Genomic DNA, 16,998 nt, shown 5'->3' with positions numbered 1-16,998 from the left:
CCGCGGAGGACACAGGCGGCGCGGCCGCTCCCGCCGCCTCCGCTGCCGCTTGCCCGGCCCGAGCTCCGCCGCTCGGCAGCGCGGCCGCCGGCCCCGAGCCGCCGCTGTCCCGCTGCAGGGAGCGAACGCCTGGGGATGGCCGGTCCGGGGCGCTTGAGGGGCGCTCGGGGGCCGTTGCCGGCCCCGGGCCGAGCGCTGACAGCCGCGTCCCGCCGGCAGGGAAGGCGCAGCAGGGCCTGAAGGAGCAGTACCGGCTGGGCTCGCTGCTGGGGCGCGGCGGCTTCGGCAGCGTCTTCGCGGCCACGCGGCTCTCGGACGGTGCCCCGGTGAGCGGCGGGCGCAGGAGGAGGAGGAGGAGGAGGGGGCGGAGGAGGAGGAGGGCGGAGGGTGGGGCTGAGCAAGGCGGGCGGCGAACTCAGCCCGCTGCTTCCCTTGGCTTGCAGGTGGCCATCAAAAGGGTGCCACGGGAGCGCGTCCGGCACTGGGGCGAGCTGGTGAGTGAGCGGGGCCAGCGGGAGCAGCCGGGCCATGCCGAGCGGGGATGAGCCGAGGCCCGACAGGGTGGAAGCCGCCAGGACGCCTCGAGGGAGAGCGGGCGTGGGGCCAGCGCAGGGCACAGAGCATCCCAGGCTGGCTGAGGGCTTCCTGAGCCCCGGCACGGCATCAGCCCCACTGACGGCATCGTGCTCCTCCCGCAGCCCGACGGCACCAGCGCACCCCTGGAGATCGTGCTGCTGGCCAAGGTGTCCACTGGCTTCCCTGGTGTGGTCCAGCTGCTGGAGTGGCTTGAGCTCCCCAACGATGTCTTGATGGTGCTGGAGCGCCCGGAGCGGTGTCAGGACCTGCAGCATTTCATTCGGGCACGGGGCTTCCTGCCCGAGGAGGTGGCGCGGGAGCTGTTCCGCCAGGTGCTGGAGGCCGTGCGGCACTGCACCAGCTGCGGGGTCCTGCACAGGGACATCAAACCAGAGAACATCCTGGTTGACCTGGCCACCGGGCAGGCCAAATTGATTGACTTTGGCTGTGGCACGTACTTGCAGGACACAGCCTACACTCACTTTGCAGGTGAGCCCACACAGGGTGTGCTCCTGGTCCCAGCATCTCATGGCCCAACATCTCAGAGCCCAAGCTGGGTGTGGCAGTGGGGATTCTCCCTTCTGCAGCCCTTCATGGCGCTGAGACTTCAGCCAAGTTGCTTTTGAGCAGGGCTGGGTGTGGAGCCAGCTTCCAGCCCTGCAGGCAGCCTTTGCCCACCACTCTGTCCAGGACTGGGGCTGGGGCCGCCAGCCCAGCAAAAACACCCGTGGGTGGGGGTAGCCGAGAGGGGGGGGTTTGGAACCAGTGCCCCAGCCAGTTTGGTGTGCAGGTGAGAAAGGGCTTGGACTGCTCCACTGCCTGGTTTGTTTTGGGTTCATAATGTTTTTTGGAGCAATGAAGGCAGGGAGGATGCAGGCATGGATTTTCCCCCAGCACTGGGTGGTTTCTTCCTTGTTATGGTGAGGCCTTGCCAGGGCTTCCACTGCCCTCTTCCAACCCCAGTGGCTTCTTTTCCAACCCCAAGTCTGTACACAAGTCCCAGGTGCTGGTGAGAGGGCAGTGCGTCACACCCCGTGTGCCACTGGAGCAGGGATGCTGGGGCCAGGCTCTGGGAGCAGCAGCATCCCCCTGATGAACTCCATCTGTATTCCATAGGAACACGGTCATACAGCCCCCCAGAATGGACCCACTTTGGCTGGTACTATGGCAGGCCAGCTACCATCTGGTCCCTGGGCATCCTGCTGCACCAGATGGTCTGTGGGGAGCACCATTTCAGGACGGGCTGGAACATCTGCTGGGGCCATCAGCTCTCGCTGCCACAAGGGCTCTCTCAAGGTGGATCCTCATCTCTGGGCACGGGGGAATACCAGTGCTGGGAGACAGCAGCAGGCTCGTGAGCATCCTGCTCTGGCAGCTGCTGAGGAGGTAGCACATGTCCTGCTCTCCTGCTCTCCTCCAAACCAGGGAATGGATGGGAAAGCTTAGGCCCAGCTCTGAGCACATCCAGCATGGCCTGGGCACGGGAATAGTGGGGCAAAGCCAACAGGAGCCTTCTCCAACTGAGCAGCGGTTTGTGGTTTCTCTGCCCAGAGTGCCAAGATCTGATCAGGCAGTGTTTATCCATGCTGGACTTGGAAAGGCCCTCATTAGAAGAGCTGCTCTGTCATCCTTGGATGCAGGATATTCATCTGCCCTAGAAGAAGGGAGAGAGCCACAGGCACACTGTGATGCAGGGCCCTGGTAAGTTACAGCTCCACACATGCCTTGGCAGTCAGAAGCAAAGGAAGCCAGACTTTTTTGTCCTGCCCGTGTCACTGCCCAGGGCTCATCAGATGGGAACACACAGCCCTTGTGCTGGAGCTGAGCTGCTCTGCCCAGCACTGGTGGCCACCATCTGAGCTGGTTTTGCTTGTCCTGGTTCCCTGACAGCTGGGGCCTTGGGCAGAACCTGAGAGCCTGGTCTCACCCCAGGGAAGGAGAAGGAGCCCGTGGAGAAGCTGTACCAGGTGGGACTGCTGCTGCTGGAGACAGCAAGGATGACATCAAGGATGGCAACCTCTTCCTGGACCTGGCCACTGGCCAGCTGAAGATGATGGACTTTGATTGTGGCACCTTCTCCAAAGCCAGGCTCCACAGCAAATTTACAGATGAGTCCACACCCAGGGGGATGCTCCCAGATTTGGGCATTGCACAGCCTGGCTGGGAACCAAAGGTTCCCCCTTTGCTGGGGCAGATGCAGCTGCTCCTTCAGTCGCCTGCCCAGCTGGTTTTGGCAGGGCTGGGGGGATGGGCTGGGTATGAAATGGGAGTGGGCTCCTGGCCCTGCCAACAGCCCCCAGCCCCCACCGTGCCCCGGGCTGGGGCTGGGGCAGCCAGCCTGACACAAACAAACCCCATGGCGGGAGCAGAGGTGGGACTCCAGAACCTGTGCTGCGGCTGCTTTGCTGTGCAGGCAAGGAAGGGCTTGGGCTGCTCCACTGCCCTTGTTTGCTTTGGGATCAGCGTTATTGTGGGGGGCAGTGCAGGGGGGAAGGGAGAAAGCCTGGGCTTCCCTCAACCGTGTGTGGGTTTTTCCTTGCATGCAGGGGGTGGGCCTTCCTCAAGGCCCTGGCAGAGATAAGATTTTTGTACCTTTTTTCTTGTTTCCCCTTTTTGTCTGTAATCTATTTTCAATAATTTGTTGTTTGTTTTTCTAGATGAAGCCTTATAGGTTGGGTCCAGTCTGGATCAGGAAGTGCTTGGGACCAGCTGCAGTGTGGATGGGCCGTGCCCTTGGAGAAGGCTGAGGACATCGTTTGGGACCAGCTTTTCTTCCAGCAGGGGAGGGTGTGAGGTGGGTCCCTGTCTGCCTGGCATGGTGGGATCAGAGTTTCTGGGAGATGGCAGCGAGCACAGGAGCCTCCTGCTCTGGGCACCTGCTGAGGAGGTGGATGTGCCATGGCTGGCTGCAGGCTGGGCACACGTCCTGCCCTCCTGCCCTGCTGCCAAAAGCAGCAGTGATGGGCAGCTCTGGGCACCGCTCTGAGCACGGCCAGCATGGCCTGGGCACCGTGGGCAGCTGGGACAAGGGCACAGGAGCCTTCAGCTGATGGGCGGTTTCTGCTTTCTCTCCTTGCAGCCGGGCTCTGCAGGTGCTGAGGCTGCTCTGGGCTCTGCCAGGGCTCTGCTGGAGCTCAGCACCAGGCTGGAATCAGCCAAAGAAGAAATGGTGTGACCTGCAGCACAGACTTGCTTGAGCATTTTGGCAGCACAGCTCAAGTTTGCAGAGTGTACACCTCCAAGGGAAAACGTGACACCCCCCAAAAAATAAATTTGTTCAATAACTTCTGAAATGAAATCCATCTGGGATGCCCCTCAAATGACATTTCTCAGCTTGCTCAAGTTGTAGCTCAGCCCTTCTCTGAACAGTTCTCTCCCCATCTGCCTTTTACTACTGCTCCCTCTTTTCCCTCGGTGAGTTCCCAGCCCATTGCAGCCTGTATCACACTGTTGCCTTCCTTGGTGCCCCTCACCACGAGGAAGGCTGAGCCCCAGGCTTAGGGATGCATCCTGTCACTGGCTGAGGAGCAGCAATGTCTCAGAGGTCCCATGGGATTTTGGTGTCATTGAGAGCCACTCTCCAGCCCTCAGCTCTGCTCACTGCTGAGCTCCCACTCCCTTTCCCTTGTCCTTCCAGCAGGATGAGCTCTCTGAATCCCCTTGAGCCTCTCCACCCTTCCCAGCCCACACACCCACCTCAGTTAGGCCGAAGCTGAAGCTGCTCTGTCTCCTCTGGTGTACAGGGTGATCTTGTCCCCAATGAGTTGCAGCTGGACCAGTTGCTGAAGATTGGAGGCGGGCCTGATCTTGACAGGCCACACCTGCAACCAACAAGCACTAGTGATATATAAGAGTAAGGGAAGAGGAGTGAGAGGAGTCAGATTCCTCCTGCAAGGAGCTGGAACAGTCAGTGTGTAGAGGGACTGCCTGTGAGGAACATCAAGAAGGTGTGAAGCTCTGACAATACGAAATCCTTGCGCTATGATGACGCTAGAATTTGTGTTATCTAAGACAACACTCTGGCACACCATCCAGTCCCCTGTGCAGGGAGCCCCAGCCCCAGAGCACAGCACACAACAGTGCAGTCCAGGCTGGAGCAGCTGCCCTGCAGCCCTGGCTTGGCTCTTTGTGGCAAGGGAATGCTCCCTGTTTCCAGCTGTCCCTGCAGGATGGCCCCAGGGCAGAGCCCAGCCGGGCTCCCACTGCAGCCCCTGGAGCTTGGGGCAGACAGTGCTCCCAGAGCTGAGGTTCCTGGGGAGCACCCGGAGCTGTGCCTTGCACTCTGCTGCCATGTGTCACAGTGCAGGCTGGCTAGTGCTGTGTGAATGCACCAGCCCCTGGTTTGACTGACAGGGGCCTCGCCCAGTCACATCTCTGCCAAGGCTGCAGCATTTCACTGGGCAGAACCTGACAAGGCATAGAGAGCAGAGCAATGAAATTATCCAGACTGGGTTTTTCAAAGGCCCTTTAGAAGGAAGGGCTTGAGAATAAATGCTCTCTGTTTGCCACATGAACATTGGGGAGAGTTAGTGTCTTTGTCTTCAACCCACTCCCCCTCGAGCCAACGTTACAGCCACCCACTCCCTCACACATCCACCTCATGCCTTCCCACTGCTGTGTCCTGTCAGGACTTCTGCAGCCCCTCGTCCCTTCATGGCCCAATCCCCTCAGGGTCTCCCCCAGCCCAGCCAACCTGCCCGGCAGCAGCGCCGCAGCCCCACAGCAGCTGCAGAGGAGCCCCATCCAGAGGCACCTCGGAGCCCTCAGCAATCCAGCCAGCAGCACACGGGCAGGAGGACACAGATGGCGCTTCCTGCCTGGGACAGGGCTTGTGGCCATCTCCAGGCACCGCTCTCACAGGGATCTCTGCAGCTCCAGCCCCTGCCCACCCGCTCTGTTGGCAGCAAAAAGGCTTCAGCAGAACCACCAAAAGCCAAGGGGCTTCTGGCCATTTTCCCTGCAACACAGCACGCTGGGACAGCTTGCTGAGCCCAAGCACCCTTTTCCCCCTCTTCCCCTATGCCCTGCAGACCCTGGGAAGCAAAAGAAAGCTCCTGGGAGTCTGTGTATTATAACACAATCTATATTCATATACTAAAGAAAAAACAAAAATAAAAGAACAATTTTGAAGAAATAGAAAATTCCCGCTGGCTTAGGTGGCCCCAGCAGTCAGAGCCTCTGGGCTCAGCTCTCTGCAGATCTCCAGCAGCACAGCCAGCCGAGCCCCGACAGACGAGGCCGTGTCCTCCATGCCCTGCGGAGCTGATCCTGCAGCCTCTGGAAGATGGAAGATCGCTCAATCTGGAGTGCCTGGAGGACATTCAGTGTATGAAGAGCCATGTGTGACGTGGCACTGCTGGTGTCCTCTGTCAGGTATTCAAGGGCTGAAAGAGAGAGGAACAGAGCCACGGTCAGAATCTGAGAGAACCTGAGGAGAGTCCCCTGCCAGGGCCATCCCAGCCGCCTCTAGCCATGGCTAGGAGGGAGCAGGGACCAATGGGACCCGCCCGAAGCTCCTGGCCACGAATCCCCCACATGGCCCTGAAATCACTGTGTGCTCTGCCCACGCCGCCCCTCGTCCGCACAGGGAGCAGAGCCCTCCGCAGCCGGGGCAGGGCTTGCAGCTGTCCCTGCCAGCCCCCTGCTTTCCGCCCGCTGCCCTCACTCACCACTGCAGATGAGCCGGAGCTCTTCCTTCTTCCCCCTCAGGTGCCGCCCGGCCATCCCTGGGAACACAGAGCCTGTCACAGCCCCAGCGGCACAGCTCCCTGCCAGCGGCGCTGCCGGCACTGTGGCCACACGGCCTGCTGGCCCGGCAGGGCTCAGCCCGGCCCCTGCTGCACGCTGCCGCCCCAGGGCACGGCTGCGAGAGGGCGGCAGCAGCGCCGTGGCCAGGCGGGGCTCGATGGTGCCGGGCCCGGGTGGCGCTGCCGGGGCAGCAGGCGGGGCTGGGGCCGAGCTGTGGCAGGGCCGGGAGGGAGCGCGGGCTCGTGGCTCACCAATGAACCTGATGGCCACCACTTGCAGGGACTCCTGTGGGCTCTGCAGGTAGGGCAGGGCCCGGCGCAGGTGCTCGTCTGCTCTGCCCTCGTTGTCTGCCAGCTGGAGAGAGCGGCAGGAGGGAAGGGTTGGCGCGGGCTCAGCCCCTTGGCCGGGCGCTGCCAGCGCCCAGCCCCAGGCTCCCCTGCCTGCACAGCCCTGAGGCGCGGCCAGCAGCTGCTGGTGCCGGGCTCTGGAGGGGCAGAGGGCCGGCTGCTGCCCGGGGAGCCGCGGTGCCAGCCCGCCCCGCAGCTCCACTGGGCCAGGGCTGCATGGGAGCCCGGCTCAGGCCCACAGGAGCCTGGAGAAGAGCCCGCACAGCCTCTGGGTGCAGCAGCAGGCAGGGGCACAGCTGCCAGCCCCGCACTCTGAGCACCGCCCCCGGGGGCCTTCTCCAGGCTGAGGCTGGGGCTTGCAGGCCGTCCTTACCAGGCACTTGGTGAACTTCCACGGCTTCTGGTTCTTCACCAGTCTTTCAAGATCCCTCCTCTTCAGGAACTTGACCACACAATCAGCGTTGCCTGAGAAGCCTGGAGAGCAGCAGAGATGCAGAGATGGCCCCACAGCCCAGGGCGCAGGACTCACGTCCCTGTGCCAAGGCCTGGAGGAGGCTGCAGCCCAGCAGGCGCCAGGGCAGGAGGCAGCCGAGCCCCCTGCCAGGGGGACAGCAGCAGCCCACGAGTCCTCACCTGTGCCACACACCGATTCTCATCATGGCAGTGGAAGAAGAGTGGCAGCAGGCTCTGGCGCAGGGGTGTCTTCAGGGCCTTTTTTTTCTTTTCCAGTGGAAGAGTCACCAAGGTTCTGAAGAGCAGTATGGAGAGCAGCTGCACCTGGCTATTATTCTGTATTGAAGGAAGAAAAGAAGACCTTAGCATTGGCTGCACGGGGCTCAGCTTGGCCCAGGCCTGCAAATCCACAAGGCACAGTGCCAGGGAAGCACCCAGTGGCCATGGCTGGGGGCAGCGAGCCTTACGTGGTTGAAGAGTGGCAGGAGTGCCTCAAGCAGCTGCAGTGTGATGGGGCTGGGCATCAGCATGTCATTGTCCAAGATGATAAAGCTGAGAAGCATGACTGTCATGCTAACTATCTCTCCATCTGCGTCCCACAGGAGCTCCACAAGACTTTCAGTCAGGCTCCACATTTTTTCGGTCTGTGCGGAACACAAGTTTGTGAAACGCCATCCTGCTGCTGCAGAGCCCAGAGGCCAAAGGCCTGTCCTGAAACACTCGGGCAGCTGAACTGGGAGGCAGGAGAGCTGGGAGCAACTGCCGCAGTGCCCAAAGCTCAGCCAAGCCCAAGGGACTGCATTCCCCAGCTCAGCCTCAGCTGCTGCCCCCTTCTCACCATTGAGGGCTCCTCAATGAGCTCCAGAAGGGCCCTGAGCGCCAGGCGACACCTCTCCCTGCACTCACTCTGCAGCTGCCTTGACAAGATTTCCAGGACTCTGTTAGCACCGCGTTCACTCAGGTCCAGGAACTCGAGGACCTGAAAGGCACAGGGCAGTGACAGGGGACCCGGCCGGCAGGAGCCCAGAACCGCACAGGGCTGGGCCCAGGCAGCAGCACAGGGTGCGGGCACCGTCCCAGGCAGCTGTGGCTCCGAGAGGGCAGAGAGCTGGGAGGCAGCTGAGCGAGGCAGTGCTGGCCATCAGGCTCACCTCCACAAGGAATGCCAGGGCAGGCAGATCCCAGCGTGGCTCCCGTGTGCTGAGCAGCCGGAGCAGGTAGCGAACGATCCGGGAACACAAGGGGATGGAGACACAGCACATCTCCCTGGCAGGAGAAAAAGGAACCAAGACTTTTGGCCAGGGGAACAAACCTCTGCCAGGACTGACTCACAGAGGTCTGGTCTTTCCCCAGCATCCTGCAAGGGGCCCTGGCCTATGTGGGAGGTGGCTCCCTGTGGGCACCCTCCTCTCCCAGCCTTTTCCAGTCTGCTTGGCCATCCCTCGTTCACAAGGCTCTCTGGGCCACGACCACGGGGACTGTGTTGGGAACCCTGGGAACAGAGCACAAATGTCAGAGGCAGTGGGGAGAAGGGGGTCTCACCTGGCCAGCAGACCCACGGCATAGTGGTGGGTGTCAGCACACAGCAGCGTGTCCCAGCCACCCCTGCGTTCCATTGCCACCACCACATCCTCCTGCTGCATTCGGCAGAGCAGGGACTTCAGGGTCTGCACTGCAAACCTGCGTGCAGAGCAAAGCCCACGTCACGCTGGGAGCACTGGCTCCTGCCCAGGGTCGTGGCAGGGACAGGAGGACTGGGATGAGCACCTGCTGGGGCTGGTGGCAAGGCCATGTTGCTCCTGGCATCCTTTCCAGAAGGTATCGACCTCCTCTGGCACATCCAGAGTGCTGAAGAACACTTGGAAGAGCAGATGCACAAAGAGGCGGGGGAAATACACCGTCACCATATGTGGGACACAGGGCACCTGGAGGATCTTCCACATCACCACAGCTGCCTGCAAAGGACAAAGCCCCCCAAGACAGCCCTCAGTGCTGAGGTGTCCATGTGGCAGGGCCCGAGCAGGGGAGGGAGAGCCAGGAGAGAGGCAGGGGGGGCACGGAGCCTGGTGCCCCTGAAGCTGCCCCTGGGCCAGGTTTCAGCCCAGTCCCTGAGGCAGGGAGATGCAGTGGGGCAAGGAAGATGGAGAGCTGCTGGAGAGGCGGCCGTGGGGCCAGCAAAGGCCAGTTGCAGAAACTCACAGCCAGGGCAAAGACACCCGTTTTGTCCCCATCTGAGGTGCACGTGCTGTGCTCTGGCCAGCTCCCCAGCACATCCAGGAGTATCAGCAGCACCGGCTCCGCAGTCCTGGGCGAGCACATGATGCTCTTCCACATGGTCAAAGCAGCTCTGTGGGGTTAGAGCTCTGTCTCAGGGGGCTCTCAGACACAGCACCATGGCCTGGGCAGCAGTGGGGATCTGAGCTGGCTTCCAGCTCTGCCTCTGCCCACTGGCCCTCACCAGCAGCACCCAGGCAGCCCAGCCCTATGGGGACAGTCCCCTGAGGGGTGGCAAGGGAGCATTGGCAGCAGGCTCGGGGGCTGACGTGCAAGGGCTGGCAAAGAGAGCAGCCAGAGGGCCCTGGAACTCTCTGTTGGTCAGACACCTGCAACAGGCTGTACAGGCTGATGGGCTGGGGAGCCCTGAGCCCTCTGGGCAGGTGGGCCCCATACCTGTCACAGGAGGGTGACACACGCAGGAGCGTCATGACTACGTCAGCGGGCTGTGCTTCAGTGAGATCCAGCAGGGTCCTGTTCAGCCTGTGCTCAGCAAACTGATTGGCCAGGAGCCACTGGTGGATGTACCTGACCAGGGCGGGCACCTGGAGAGGGCACAGGGAGACTTGGAAAGCTGCCAGAGGGAGGAATGTCCCCAGCTTCCCCAGAGAAGTGCTGCCCTTCCCAACACACTGCCATGTGGCCTCAAAGGTTTCCAGTGACCAGCAGGCATGGCTTGGGAGGCCAAGCAATTCCTGGGAGGATCAAACCCTGGCCACAGGCTGCTTACTTGCTTTGGATTGGAAAAGCCCTCCTCTACGAGCATATCCAGCAGGGCAGCACTGGTCTTGGTTTGGAAGATGTGCGAATATGCTCTGAGCCCAGTGCCCATGGGGCTGGTCTCTTCTTCCCGAATTCTCTTCAGGAATTTGCAAACCAGCTGTAGGAGAAGGGCAGAAAGCCAGGGATTTTGCACGGAATGCTCCAAGCACGGTGACAGCAGGCCCAGCCCAGGTGGGGATGGCTGCAGGTACCTGTGCTGTTCTGTGGAAGAGGCCACGGGCGGGGTCCTGCTCTTGTGTGCGCTCCAGGGCTGCACCTGGCAAAGAGGGAGCACAGCCAGAACTGAGGGGCTGCGGGAGAGGCAGGAGAACACAGCCCTGCCCTGTGCTCCCCAGGAAGGGACAGCCCTGGGATGCCCCAGGTGATGGAGCACAGCCCTGCGGGGTGTCCGCCTGGCCCCTATTCCTTCATGTACATGGGCATGGCCCAGGGGATGGGATGGGATGGGATGGGATGGGATGGGATGGGATGGGATGGGATGGGATGGGATGGGATGGGATGGGATGGGATGGGATGGGATGGGATGGCGCAGTGCCCAGCTGGCTGCAGGCACCAACTCTGTGGCCCAGCTCTACCACTCACCACCACTCAACGGCTCCAGCTCTTCAGTCTCCTGTGTGGGTGCAGGTCCAGGACCTTCTTCCTCTTCTTCCCCCCAGGCCAGCTTGGGCCCTCTTGTGGCTCTCTGCTCCATGTCTTGCAGGAGAGATGCCTTGGAAAAGGTCTTAGTCAGCAAGTCCTACAGTCGTGCCTGGAAGGCACCTTCGAGAGAGAAGCCTTGGGAAGGCTACAGGACAGCAAGTCCTGCACTCTGGTCTCGAGGGCTCCTGCCACAAGGACAGGAGACTCCTGTCAAGGATTGTGGTGTGGCCTCAAGGGCACTGGCAGCAGGGATTGGAGATGCCTCCGGGGCACCAAGTCCCACGCTCTGCCCTCAAGGGCACCTGCAGAAGAGGAGCCTCGGGAAGGCCACAGGTCAGCAAGTCCTGTGGTCTGGCCTCGAGGTCAGCTGCAGGAACAATGCCTCGGAAAGGCTCTGGGTCAGACACGATCGAAGGCGCTGTGCGGGGGCTCCTCACGGCACCGCTCTGTGCTGTCCTGTCCCGTTGCCTGCTCCGAGCACTGTGGCCTGCTCTTGTCACCACCAGCTCCTATGTCACCACGTGTCACAAAGAGCCCTTGGACACCCCTTCTGTGCCATGGTTACCATGCTGCCCCGTGTCACAAAGGGCCCCTGCACACACTGCCCCCTGCCCTGGGGCCGCCCCCAGCCCACCCAAAGTGGCCCAGGCTGGAAGGAATCTCTCACCCCAAGTGTTTAAGGCAGCCCGACAGGGTCTTTAGGAACAGCTCAGACCATCAGCAAACGCTGCCCTGCTCTCTGGGCTCAGGGCAGCAGAAGGAGACCCCAGGTCTGCCGAGGCAGCCGCTCTGGGAAGGGCACGGGGCCTTCCACAGAAACTGGCACGGCCTCCTTGGGGCACGTCCCGGCAGGTGGCCATCCTAAACCTGTGGGTGTGATGTTGACAGGGAATGTGTGGGCCAGGGCACGAATGCTGCTCTAACCCCTGGGCCTGGGGAGCACTGACATCAGCAGGTGTGGCAGAGTCCCTGCCTAAGCAGACCTGCCACCCCCCGAGCCCTGGCAGCGCTGGTGCCCATCTCCTGTCCCAGAGACCTGTGCCCCCGGGGGGCTTCTGTGCCAGAGGGAGCCAAAGCCCACCTGCATTGGGGGCTGTGCTCCTTCCTGCAGGGGCTGTTGGCAGAAGCACCTGGAGCAAATGCTGGCAACACTTCTCGGTCAGAAGCTCTCACTCCATGCTGAAATTATTTTCTATTGAAGTAATTTCCTTTAGCACAGAAACACCTTAGTGGTGAAGGCACAGAAGAATCTGGCGTTTAAGACTCCTCACTTCAGGAAAGCTTTACTTCCCATTGCTCAACTCAAGGAGTTCCAAAAAGTTGCAAACTTCCCAAATTCATTGGGATGGCCTGAGAAGGTGAAGAGTTGGAATTTTGCTTCCCATCTCAAAGCAGCAACTCATTTGCCCTAATGTGACCCACTGAGAGTCACTTTACAGAACATAACACTACACAGAGGCAAAAAAAAAGGCCATTCTTTGGTTTGCAAATGGTTTTCTATGAAGGCATGATAATATCCTAATTCTCTTAAGGAAAAAAAGCTGTCCAGAAATGAAAGTCCACTCAGTGTTACAAAAGTAGCCCAAACAAATGAGTAGATGGCAAAAGGGCTAATCCTCCCCCTGGTACAGATATCTAAGTGGCCAGTAAAGTACAGCTCTCCCTTCTTGTTTCCTGCAGGAGAATCAGGACCGTGAACAGGAAGAGTCACAGATATTCTTTCTGCCCTCCATAACCAAAGCTATGCCAAACCACAAATGCTGCCTTCAAACTGACTCAAATTCCAGCCTAGACCTCTCACCTTCCAGACAACTCCTTCCCCAACACTTCACCAACACCAACCCTCCCAAACTCCCACCCAGAAGCTCTCAACACCCCACCAGGACCCCCAGCTGACCCCGTCCCTCCGCAGAGCTTTCCCACCCTCCAGCAGACACCCTGGTTCACTGCACATGCCCTGGGATGGCACTCAGGGGGATCTGTTCCAAGGCCTTCCCCGGTGGCAAGCTCAGGCTGCCAGGCCTAGGGTTCCTGGATCACCCTTCCCACCTCCCTGGGAGCTCCCAGGGAAGCACTTTCCTTGAGAAGCAAGCTCCAAAGGCATTTCCCCAAATGTGTAGATTTCCTGGGGAACACCAACACACTCTTAAGAAAAGCTGGCAAGGCTGAATGCTCCAGCTCTAGCTCCTATTCCCCCAAGTGTGTTTCCAGGTGGAGGTTCAGAGGTGCCGCCCCAGGCCCTCTACAAACACAAGTTGCCCGCTGCCTCTTCACCTGCCTCAACTCCTGCCTGCACCCACGGCAGGAAAACCAGGCTGTTCCCAGCCAGAGCCCAGAGCCCTGTCCCCACAGGACGCTCTTGTCAGAACCTTCCAGAACTCTCTGCTGTGCACGCTGCGCTTTTCATGCCCGCTCCCAACAGGCTTTGGAATGCAGAGCACAACCTGGCTGGCTCTGCCACCAGCACGCCCCAAACACAGGTGGAGGAAGAAGCAGCAGGGGTTGTTTTGCATCCATGCCCAAGAGACACTGGAAGGGTGCCCTCGCTCTGGTCTCACTTGATTGGCTTTCTGACTGGCTCTGAGCCTGGGGCTGCCATTCCTCGGTTCTGGGGACCAGAACCACACCCGGGATCCCAGCACTGCCAGGCAGCACTACAGGCACTGGCACGGTCATGTGTCTGAGTCTCGGGCACCGTGCTGCTGCTTCATTTGCTCTTAGGCACACCCAAAGCTCTCTGTTGAGCCCGCATGGTCTCTGGTTCTGCCCTCTTCCTGATCCTGTGCAGGGATGGAGCAGTGCAGTGCTTTCAGGAAGCTGTTCTTGAAACCTTCCTGCATTCCAAACCCCTTTGCCCTCTGTGGATGCTTGCCATGGAATGCCTCACAGCTGGGTTCTGAGCATCCTCAGCTTGGCTCTTCCAAAGTCCAGGGGCTCCAGGGTGCTCAGCAAGGTCTGTACCTCCACAGCGTCGTGGAAATGGATCTTCAGCACAGGGACCCTTCCAGCCTGATCTGCCCTCGTTCCTCTGTGTCTGTGCACAAAACATGGCGTGGAAGAGAACACCAGGAGGGGCCTGTGTGTCCCAGGGCTCTGGATTTGCTTTGCTGCAGTTCCACAGAGATGTGGGTAAAGTGAAGAAGCCAAACAGTTTATTAATGGAAGGTGAAGCAAAGGGATGAGCTGGGAGGGAAGAAAGGGGATGGGCAGGGTCTGAGGGCTGGACGGAGGGAGCTGTCACCAGGGAGGGAGAAGGTGGGAGCTATGGGAGCTTCCCACAGGCTCAGCTGTGCCAGTCATCAGCTGTGCCTGGAGCTCCAGCTGGTCTCCTCTGGTCTCCAGGTGGTTTCACCTTCCAAGGGATCTGGAGGTCTTAAAGAGACACTGGTTCTTCTGAGCCAGAAGATGAAAGTAGTTCTGCAGCTCTTCCCTCAAACATCATCTGTATAAATGTGCTTATATGGGAAGGGCTGTTGTCTTCACTCAGGCCTTGAAGGGCTGGAAGAGAGAGGAACAGAGCCACAGTCAGAACCTGGATGTGCAGGAATCCAAGGAGACCTTCCTGCCAGGGCCATCTCACCCAGCTCTTGCCATGGCCACAAGACAGGAGGGGCCAAGGGGATCAGCTGCAAGGTGCTGGCCATGAATCCCCTCACCCATGTCCCTGAAATCTCTGTGTGCTCTGCCCACGCCACCCTCGTCCACAGAAGGAGCGAAGCCCACTGCAGCCAGGGCAGGGATTGCAGCTCCCTGCCCAGGCATTGCAGCTCACCCAGCCAGCCCCTGCTGACAGCCCGCTGCCCTCACTCACCCTCGTGGAGGGCCTGGAACTCTTCCTTCTGCCCCATCAGGAGCAGCCTGGCCATCCCTGGGAACACAGGCTAACCAAAACTAAGGCTGCTGTGGCTGTTATCCAGTTTGTTTTATGGCTTAATAAGGTGAGAAATTCATGGATTTTTAACTTCCTCTGGAAGGCGAGCGCATGGATTCAGAGCTATCACACACTAACTGTGTGTTTTTGGGGTATTTTAATAATGGTACTTACTGTGAGGAAATGACATTGGGGGAGACTTTCTCTCAACCCTTCACCCAGCTCTTTGGGTCTGCCCCACCACTTTTCAAAGGGTTCACATCCGCTGAGAATGCTAATGATATCATACAGTGGTTATTTTTGCTGCTAGGCCTGTTCTATTTAGCATTCAGAGATAGGGGAAGATTAACCTGGATAACCACGCTGACACCTACCCCAGAGACAAGGGATGCTGCTGCCCCAGAGCCTGACCCTGCCCCACAGCCCACCTCAGAAATGAACCACCCAGATTGGGTTCTGGTGAAGGAGTTGGGCCAGATGCTGAAGGGGTACATTTCCCCAGCTGGTGAAAACCCTCCCCCTGCCTCAAAGAGGGAGAGTCTGATGGTGCAGCAGTGGAACCCACAGATGTTACAACCATCCAGGTTCCAGCTGAACTGCAGAGGCAGTCACAGCCAGCGGCAGTCGCTCCTGCAGAAACAAGGAGGTCTAAGATGAAATCAGAGCATCCAGGTAAGGATAAGAATGGAGGGCCCTCACATCCCACAGGGGAGCCAGTGGTTGAGTTCATCACTGAGTCCCTGATGTATGAAAGTCCCTGTGGATGAACTGCACAAGGACATTGTACGCCGGGGATGTGAGGCTTATACAACCTGGTTACTCTGGGTCGGGGACCTTATGGTCACAGGTGTGCAACTGGATGGTGGTGAGGCAAGGAATTTGGGACACTTGACCCAGGACTCAGGTATGAATCAGGTATTTGTATCGGATCCAGGATCCCTTTCCCTCTGGGAGCTGCTTATAATGAGTGTCAGAGAGAGGTTTGTCCAGAGGGAGAGAATGCAGGAGCACCACCATAGAATGTGCTGGAAGACCCTCGAGGAAGGGATCCAACAGCTGAGAGAAGTGGCAGCTTGGAGGTACTCTTTGGGAGGGATGGACAGCATGACAATGACCCTGACAAAATCAGGTGCACAGGGCAAATGCTGTGGAGTCTGGCAGATCTGGGGCCATCTCAATACACCACCTTCACTGCAACGATTAATGCTGATACCAACCAAGAGACAGCGGGCTCTGTCACCAACAAGCTTAGAAATTGTGAGAGTATGATCAATGGCCCAATGCAGGCTCATGTCTCTGCTATTATTAAGAGCCTACAAGAAGAGATGAGGGTGGAGAGAGGAAGAACAGTTCCCACATGGCACCAGTGCGAGTCACAGGCCCCAAAGTCACAGCCCAGCATTCCCCAGCTAGAGAGAGAGGCTACATCCCAAGGGCTGACCTGTGGTTCTTTCTGTGTGACCATGGGGAAGACGTGGGAAGGTGGGATGGGAAACCCACTTCTGTCCTGGCAGCACGGGTGCGTCAGCTCAGGGATGGAAACACTAACGGAGGGAGTTCCACTAAAGTGAAGGTAGCCTCAACCTCCCATGTCCAAGCTACCGGGTATGATCTGTCAGATCCCCTTGAAGGAAGCTCTACCGTGTATGCCCAGGAAAGACATAATAACCAGGGTTAGAGGGGCCCTGCCCGAGAGATCCAATTCCTGGGAGTAAAGTGGCAAGGTGGACGGTATCAGATTCCCACTGAGGTCATCAACAAGATCAACGTGATATCTCCACCAACCAGCAAGAAGGAAACACAAGCTTTCCTGGGTGCCATAGGGTTTTGGAGAATGCACATTCCCGAGTACAGCCAGATTGTGAGCCCTCTCTACCTGGTCACCCACAAGAAGAACAATTTCCACTGGGGCCCTGAGCAGCAGGAAGCCTTTGCCCAGATCACGCAGGAGATCGCTCATGCCGTAGCCCTTGGCCCAGTCAGGACAGGACCAGAGGTGAAGAATGTGCTCTACTCTGCAGCCAGGAACAATGGCTTGTCCTGGAGGCTTTGGCAGAAGGTGCCTGGGGAGACTTGAGGCCGAGCACTGGGATTCTGGAGCCAAAGTTACAGAGGGTCCAAAGCCAACTCCACTCCCACAGAGAAGGAAATCTTGGCCGCCTGTGAAGGAGTTCAAGCTGCCTCGGAGGTGATTGGCAGAGAAGCACAACTCCTCCTGGCACCTCGACCACCAGTGCTGGGGTGGATGTTTAAAGGAAAGGTTCCCTCTACCCACCACACCACCAACACTGCATGGAGCAAATG

At 59.2% G+C, this 16,998-nt stretch overlaps 1 protein-coding gene across 1 annotated transcript in view; it reads right to left on the bottom strand.

Moving 5' to 3' along the window:
• Positions 1-16,998, bottom strand: part of LOC132334566 (olfactory receptor 14J1-like) — a gene marked incomplete at its 5' end in the record, with an annotated part of 55,111 nt that overhangs the window by 5,274 nt on the left and 32,839 nt on the right. The window contains 2 exons of the mRNA XM_059860671.1: positions 7,045-7,145; positions 8,031-8,103. Coding sequence (XP_059716654.1) covers positions 7,045-7,145; positions 8,031-8,103 — 174 coding nt within the window. The remainder of the gene's footprint in view (positions 1-7,044; positions 7,146-8,030; positions 8,104-16,998) is intronic.

Source organism: Haemorhous mexicanus, chromosome 16 (assembly GCF_027477595.1).
Source record: "Haemorhous mexicanus isolate bHaeMex1 chromosome 16, bHaeMex1.pri, whole genome shotgun sequence".
Taxonomy (NCBI): Eukaryota; Metazoa; Chordata; class Aves; order Passeriformes; family Fringillidae; genus Haemorhous; species Haemorhous mexicanus.
Note: the sequence above shows the minus strand (reverse complement) of the source record. Positions and strands in the feature narration are given on the sequence as shown.